Below are 8,612 nucleotides of genomic sequence, written 5' to 3'. Positions count from 1 at the left end.
AAATTACTAAACAGAACCCAAGGGCATGTAAATAATACAGAAAAACCAATTTGCAAAAATGAAAACGCCCTCCCAAAGCCAGCCTTATTTTTTTAAAGTCAAAGGTTGTATATATTATTTTACTGTGCAAAAATTATGTAAAGACTAAAAAAAAAAAACTCATGTTTGTAAGGTCAATATTTTTTAGCTTTGAAGGCTCCAATCATTAATTAACTATGTAAATAAATGGAAAAATACACAAAAATCCTCATACGAAAAGCTTAGTTTTTTAGCTTTCAAGGGCAATAAAATATTTTCACTGTACATTTTTAAAAGTAAATAACTAAATTACCCTCAATCAATTTAAAGGTCAATATTTAGTTTTTTTTTGTTATTGCAGCTATAATAATAATAATAATAATAATAATAATAGACCTACGTCTCATATACTCCTGAGTGTTTGGTGCTTGGTTAGGTTATATTCCATAACTTAGGAGATTAATTAGCAAAAGCAATACTGCCATGGATGCTCATTGACTCCGATAAAGTCAGATTTCAAGACTATAATATTAAAAAAGAAAGCGGTGGAAGCCGAAAGAGCGGCTGTGTTTAATTAGACAGCCTACCTAAGCACACAGCAAGAGATGGGGACCCCTATTAACAAAAAATAATAAAATAAAAAACTAAATCCCTGAGTAAGTTAACATGGATCAAGGTATATATTACTATTTATCATAAGAGTGTAATTGTAAATTTATTATTAGAAAAAAAAACTTGCAAATTTAATCGTAAATAAAATAATTCAATACCAACTACAATGAACTTTTTTATATTTTTATTTTTTAAAAAATAATATAATTATTTTGATTCCCTCAAAAACAAAATCAATTACACTCTCGTCTAATGACTTTTTCCCATCAATTTACTTTGTTTTTATTATAATCTTCAAAAGTGTTCAGGAGCATTGTTGTAAATTATATTTTATTAAATATATAAAAAATAAGTTGGTGTGTGGGCGACTATCTAGTCATAAAACACTATCTTTCGGGGCAGTTTTTTTAAAAGTCTCGAATGCCCCAAACCAAATAAGGTGGCGCGCATGCCAAGATTCTCAACGGTTTGGAACCGGAAGCCATTTCTTTTCACCTCTTCTTCTCTCTCGCGGCACCTAGATTTTAACAATGGTCTGTTAAAATTCAAGAACAACCCTTAAATTTATTGGTTCTTCATATTTGGTCTTTTTTTTATTATTATTGTTATTATTTATTATCTTGAATAGTTTATTGAATTTGGTATCTATTTTTTTATTGCTATTTGTTTTTTTTTTTTTGTAATTGATTTAACTTTATGATTTTTCTATCAAATTTAATCCCTCTTCTTTTGTTTGTCAATTTTTTAGCCTTGACAAGTTTTTATTTTAAATCTTAAATAATTTTATTTTACAATTTTACCATCCTTTGTTGTTTTTTCTAGTAAATTTAATTCTTATTCTTTTGTTTGTTAATCTTTTTGCCTTTAAAACTTTTTAAAAATTAGATTTTTAAATTAGCTTATCATAAACTTCTTGATTGGACTCGGATTTATGGTTTCACATGTTTTAAAAATTGATCGGGTTTAGGATATTTACATGGGTTTGCTTAGTTTTTACAAATATTTTTTTAATTTCACCCCTTATGAGTTTTCTTTATTTTTAAAATTAGTTTTTATTCTTTTAATTATTGTTTATTTTATTTGACATCATTTTTTTATTTTTATTTTAAATTACATTCTCTTGATTTTTTTTAATTAAATTTTATCCTCACTATTCATGATTGAATACAGGTTAAATTTTTCATGGGTTACGGCATTTTAGAAACTATACTAGGCTTAAGGTTCATGTGGTTTATTTTCCTTTTCCTAAACTAATATTTTCTTATTTTTAATCAATTTGTTTTGGGTTTTGGTTTTGTTAAACAAATTTAGCCCTCAACAATTTATTTATATTCCACCCCTATCATATTTTAATTTATAAATAATTTATCAAATTATAAATGTTTTTCAACTTCACTCCAATGATTTTTTAATCTTTAAATTCGATTATCATTTTTTTTGATTGTAATTTAATTTGTTCAAAATCATCTTTTTTCTTTTAAATTTCATCATTCTTGATATATTTTTTTATCAAATCTTATCCATATTTTTTTGTTGCTGTTTTTATTTTGCAAGTTTTTTATTAATAGTTTTTACACGAATTCATCATTCAAAATTAAATATGTTAAGAGTTAAGTTTCTTGATTTAACCTATGTTCAGGATTTCAAAAGTTGCAGGTTTCAGAGATTATACTGAGATTAGGAGGTTCGTCCGAATTTACTTGTTTTTTTTTTTTTTTTTAGGTTTATTTTTATTATTTGTAATCTTTCTTTTTTTGTTTTGTTTTCTTAATGTTTGGGTTTGATTCTATCGGGTTAACCTTTTATAACTTTTATCAATTTCACCTCATATCATTTTTTAAATAAATAATCTATCAAATTATAGATGTACTTATTTTTTTAATACTATTTATTTTATTTTTTGAATTATTTTAAATTTTTTTTTTTTTTTCAAATTTTGTTCTTCGTAGCTATTTTTCTCTCAATTTTTTTTTTTTTTTTTTTGTTTTTGCAAGTTTTTTGTTTCAACGATTTCATCTTTCAAAATTAAATTGGTTAATAATTAAGCTTCTTGATCGAACTTAGATCCATGATTCAACAAGTTACAAGTTTTTAAGATTGGACCAAGTTTAAAATGTTCATATGTGTTTTTTTGGTTTTGCTTCTGTTTTTAAGTTGATGTTTTCTTTTTTTCTTTTTTTTTTAAGTTTTTCCTTTATTAGAATAACCCATCATTTTAACTAAACTCATCGATCGAAACCAGGGAAGAAACCCAAGTTCTTAGACTAAGATCGTGTTTGTTTTTGCGGCGATACAATGTTTTTGAAAAAAATATTTTTGTGTTTTTATAATAAAATTTAAAATTTTTAAAAATATATATTATTAATCTAATGTATTTCCTAACAAAAAAAAAAAAATTTTAAAAAATCATAATAAAGCCAAAAAAATCAAATAAGTTGTAGATGGCTTTTAGGAATCATAAAAGCCATCAACAACTTATTTGATTTTTGAACTTGCAGCTGTTCCTATCCTAAAACGTTTTTTCTGTTTTTGTGGAAGGCAGTCAGAAGTGGGCATCTTCGTCTTTACAGCAATAAGAGTATTCTCATTGATAAAAACAAATATAGGTGTCCATATCATTCCCTACAAACAAGCGCCACTCATCCCTCTCGCCATGAAATATTGAAAAAATATAAAAATATCTCAGATTTGACCAGTCAACGGGAGCATTAAAAGCTTATTTAAAGACTCGAAAAAGAAGATTAGTTTGAATATAGCGCATGCATTAATTTACTAGTCGTTTTCCCGTTCTTTGACCAAGAAACCACCACCACCACCACCGCCTTGTACATCACCCAGCGAAGAAAAAAACATATATAGAAAGAAGCAGAAGGAGAGAGAAGAATCTCAATAATAGAAGCTAACCATAACCAAATTCAAAAGAATAAATTGATTGATCATGCAGAGGAAGAAGAGATAACATTTGGGACACTGCTAGCTTGACGACTGCGATGAAGAAGAAGGTGGCGATGATGAAGATGACTCGAATTTATAGTATTTATCAACAGCAACAGACACATCCCAGGTGCAACTGAGTCCTCTGGGTATGGTCACAAGATCCCCTGCACCAAACTCCACAAACGCCGACGACCCCTTCGGGTACACTCTCACCTTCCCCTTCACCAAATAGCACGTCTCTTCTGCATCAAACTTCAGCTGATACCTCCCCGGAGAGCAGCCCCATCTATTTCACGACAACAAAAACGACGAAGCATAACTCTGGATTAACTACCACACAGCCATACATGAAAAGAGATCGCTACTTACATGATTAGCTAGCTACTACACATCTGTATATACATGTAGGGGAGATTAAGAGAGACTCACTTGGGCCAGCACTTGAAGTTAAGCTCACTGAGTCGTGACTGTGAGGGGTTCGTCTCAACGATGATTCTTAGGTTTTCAGCCATTAAAGTGGTTAGTTGAAAGAAGGGTAAAAGGTTGAGGTTACGGTGGAAAAACACAAGATCGAACTACTTTTTTCTAGTCTCTTGTCTAGTGACTCTCCCTCCCTATCTCCCTCTCCCTCTCTCTCTCTCTCTCTGCGTGCATATATATTATTGGAGAGTAGATAGAGAAGGAGCGCAGGAATATCTCTTTTTTAACATGGAAGCAGAGGAGGATAAGATAGATAGATACCTTGACATGAATAGGCTTTGTGTTGGCAGGAGTCAGTGCCTCCTCATTATTAACCATTGACTAATCACATCACGCCATGTCACGATCAACAATCTATGAGGTTAAACCGACCACGCCTTGCAGGTACTCTATCATAGTAATTCTTGATGGATTTTGACCTAAGGATTTTATCCCATGAGCTTGTGACTATTATCTCATCGCTACAACCAGGTAAGGTGGATCAAGTGAAACATCTTCTTACAAGTTTGAATTACTAGATATTCAATGATAGGTTTTTGAATAATATTTATATATTGGGTGAAACTAGACTGATTAATAGCCTGTTTAGAAGGGTGATGTAATTTATTTTTTTAAAAAAAATATAATTAAACTATAATTTTAAATAATATCTTAATAATTCAATCACATTCTAGTTGAATCGGTCAAATATAAATGAAACTCAATCAAATCAATTCTAAAAATATTTTTAATTTTACTTAAAACATAACACATTTGATTATTTTTGTAAAAATAATTTTTAGATGAAATAATATCTTTTTAATTCATTTAAAAATATCTAAAAAAACATCAATTTCAAACAGAAATTATTCAAAAAAAGGGGTTGAAATACATAATCACACGGAAGCTTAACCAGGACACGGAAGGAAGAAAGATGGATGGGGAACAAAGGGAGGTGGTCCTACACCTGGTCAAAGGGTTGACTGGGTGCAGAGCTGGCAGAGAATCATTGGGTAAGAATATAAATATCACACCGTTTGAGTTGACCAGGGTGGTATGATGAAGATACCGACATGGAGTAGCGGTGTCAAGTGTCAGGTCTTCTTTTTACTCTTTGGATCCAAATCCATTTGATCCTCTCCTCTGCTGTTCATACAGTTGATCGAATGTCGAACGCTTGTGCACTTCCACGTGCATATATTGATCTGATTTTGTCGAATGTGAACCGCACGAAATTCAACATAACATTAAATAAAAATATAACATTAAATAAAAATACACTGTACGTGGGCTCTTCTAGATTGCTAACGTGAAATTACCATCTTATCCTTGATTGAAAAAACAGTATCTATCGTGGTGGTGGGGTAATTTGATCCTTTTCACTTACGTGTTAGCAATTTTATATTTTCAAAAAATTTAAAACAACAACGCTACTTATTTGTCCATGGGTCAAAAAAAAGAATATTAGAATAAAATTAAAACATGTTTTTACCCTTAGAAAAAAAAGATAAAAACAAGCTTCCATCTAGGGACATTTGTGTACTTTCACATGTTATTTTTTGCAATTCTCAAGCTAATGAAGGGCATCATGGTATTTTAAAATTGAAAAATTAATTTTTTATTCAAAAAGTTGTTGGAACATTAACAACGTTTGCATCTTTTGAGCGGCGTGTGCGATACTATTCAATAGCCAAACTTGCCCTTCAGTTGTGTTTTTTAAAGCATCACCGTGTCCTCTTCTTGCTGGCATGACAACAAATGATGAGTTGTTTGTCATCGATGATCGTTTTTTTTCTCATTCCTTTTTATCTTTTAGAGAAAGTACATGTATGTCCTCTTTTCTTTTGGTTTTTTCAATTTAGTCCTTATATATATATATATATATATATATATATATTATATATATATATCCCTGGTCCTTTTATGAAAAAAATTATGTTTTCAATTTTGTTCTTAAATCGCAACTTATCATATAATTACAGTTAATTTGTTAGGGAACGAGCTTTATTGTTTTTCAATTTGTAGTGCTTCTAATTTAATGACATGAGTAATGAGTTTGAAAATTTAATGTGATTCGACATCTTTTTTTTTATTATTATTAAAAAATAAAATTGATTTTGGGTTATTTTCAATTTATTTTCTACCAATTTATCTCAATTTCATGACCTAGACCATAAGTTTTGCATGTCTTTTTTAAATAGAGTTTTTTTTATATAAAACATATTTATTTGTATTTAATTTTTTGAAGATTTTTTATTTTGTATAGATGAGCTTTACTTTTTATATATATATGAAATAATCTTTTTAGTATGTTCGCTATTGCATATTTTTTTTTCCTTTTATTTTATTGAATTAGTTTCATATATATTTATATTTCTATTATTTTATATTGATTTTAATAAATAAATAAATTTAGTACACACAAATGAATAAAAGTCTCATTTTATGGGATCAAATATTTTGATATATATTCATCTCTCGACTTTTTCAATTTTTCTTTTAATTATTGTTAAAAACTTTTTCTGTTTTTTTATATAGATAAGTATCGATATATTTAATCAAATACTTGCATAAGTTTTTCAATTTAAACTTTAAATTTTATGATATAAAAAACATATCAAAATAACATGTATATCCATTTTTTTTTTTAAATTACAACCCACGATGAAGTGTAGTCAAAATAACTAGTGTTATATATAAAATAAAACCATACTTTCTCCGCACTTCCACCCTTAAATATTGTTTTTAATTTTTCTAGTTTGATTTGAGTCAACATGTGTAATCTAGAATTCCGATCCCTTAACCGGGTCAACTTTAAAATCAGGCTTGAAGATTATATCTATCATGAAAATATATTTTTTGATTTTGTTATGTTTTTTGAATTATCAAAATGTATTTATTAATTTGCATAAATAATTTTTTATAAAAATAAAAATATTTAACCCTTAGCAGAACGCGGTTCAAATAGTCAGTAAAAACTAAATAATGTTTAATTGTAGGCTGAATTAAAAAGTTGAGGGAGTCATTTTCCATTCGCATTCGAGCGCGAGAGGCTCGCCCCAAGGAGAGAATAGTCTCTTATTTTACGACACTACGTGTGTCTACATAGTTGATCTTGAAAAACGTCAAAAAAGAAGATCTAATTCGTGATTTATCAAGATTTCATTTAGGAAGGATGTCGAAAGATGGCAACATGATGTTGTCATTTGCAAGACATTAACACCAACTTTTCTAGAGCTCATCTTTGACTCACAAGAGTCTCGTTACCCATCACTCAGTCCATGATGATTATTTGATTTTTTAGTTGAAACTTTATTTTAATGTGTTTTTCAAGTTATTTTTTATATGTGTTTTAAATGATTTGAACGTGTTTATATAAAATTAAAAAATAAAAAACATGACTTATTTCATTATCAAATAAGCATGCAAATATCATGTTTGTTTTTATATTTTAAAAATATTTTTTAAAAAAATTATTTTTTTTAATTTTTTATCTTTAAATTAATTTTTTTTTAATGTTTTTTAGATCATTTTAATTTGTTGATTTTAAAAATAATTTTTTTAAAATAAAAAAAATTATTTTAATATATTTCTAAAAAAAACACTTTAAAAAAAACTGTATTTCATGATTATTTTCTACTATTTATACATTTCATGCTTCTTGACAAAGCTTTATGGGCATGCCTCTACCACTTCTTGTCACGAGTCCTTGTACTCTTCTTCTTCAAGGATTGCCTCCTCCCTTTTCTTGCTTCATGCTCATGGCATCGTCTTACCTTCTCCTATCTTTGACAGCCTAAGAGTCGCCGCCTCGTACGGCCAGTTCTGAATCTTCATTTCTTGTTTAAAACACGGTTTCAATATGGGAAAGCATGGTCGGTGGTCAGGAAAGTATGTTTAAAAATACAAGGCTCGAATTCTAGAGTCATCACTAAAGTAATTCTTCCAAGAACATGTTTGTTTTTATTTTCAAAAGTATTTCTTATGTTAAAAATAAATTTTAAAAAAATAAAAAACTATTTTTAATAAATTTTTAAACAAAAAATACTTTAAAAATAATAATTATTATTATTCTTAAATATATTATATTTTTAAAAAAAAAATATATGAACACGAGTTCGTTAATTAAATTCTCCCTCTTGATATATTGAAGAACAAAATATTAATTTTAGAACATTAATATATCATGTAAACCATGAATTGATGGAAATGAAATGAAAGTGATTTGCTAAAAATCTTTTTATTAATATTTTCCCTTTAGAGATAGCAGTATAAGCTAATGATTTATGAGTTTTATTTTTTTTTCACTTATGTAACTAAATATGAGAAATTTATTAAATAAAGAAGTCTAGGAGTCCATTTGGTATGATTTACGAAAAGTGATTTTTTTTAAAATTTTGAGTTTTAATTCAAATGATGTTTTTCTATATAGATAATTTATGACAAAAATAATTTAAAATGACTTTAAATTAGAAGAATGTTTGATAAAAATGAGTTGAAACACTTTTTCGAGTAGAAAAATCGTGACTCAATTTTTTAATAACTCTTTTATTTAAGTTCAAAGTTATTTCTAACTGGATATATTT

The 8,612-nt window shown here is 27.9% G+C and overlaps 1 protein-coding gene across 1 annotated transcript; it reads right to left on the bottom strand.

The window, feature by feature from the left end:
- Nucleotides 1–3,506: 3,506 nt before the first annotated feature.
- LOC118050019 (uncharacterized) lies at nucleotides 3,507–4,320 on the bottom strand. The gene is made up of 2 exons (XM_035060222.2): nucleotides 3,997–4,320; nucleotides 3,507–3,853 (listed from the first exon to the last, which is right to left on the bottom strand). Exons 1-2 carry the CDS (start codon nucleotides 4,077–4,079, stop codon nucleotides 3,604–3,606), a joined length of 333 nt encoding a protein of 110 aa, XP_034916113.1. The 5' UTR covers nucleotides 4,080–4,320; the 3' UTR covers nucleotides 3,507–3,603.
- Between the last annotated feature and the right edge of the window lie 4,292 nt (nucleotides 4,321–8,612).

The sequence above is a fragment of the Populus alba genome, chromosome 2, assembly GCF_005239225.2.
Source record: "Populus alba chromosome 2, ASM523922v2, whole genome shotgun sequence".
In the NCBI taxonomy this organism is placed as follows: Eukaryota; Viridiplantae; Streptophyta; class Magnoliopsida; order Malpighiales; family Salicaceae; genus Populus; species Populus alba.
The sequence above is the reverse complement of the archived record's forward strand: the minus strand, read 5'-3'. Positions and strand labels throughout refer to the sequence as shown.

Coding starts and splice junctions, on each gene's coding strand:
- LOC118050019 (XM_035060222.2), bottom strand. CDS start 4,079: ATGGCTGAAAACCTAAGAATCATCGTTGAGACGAACCCCTCACAGTCA. Junction 3,854..3,996: donor AACTTCAAGTGCTGGCCCAA/GTGAGTCTCTCT, acceptor GTCGTGAAATAG/ATGGGGCTGCTCTCCGGGGA.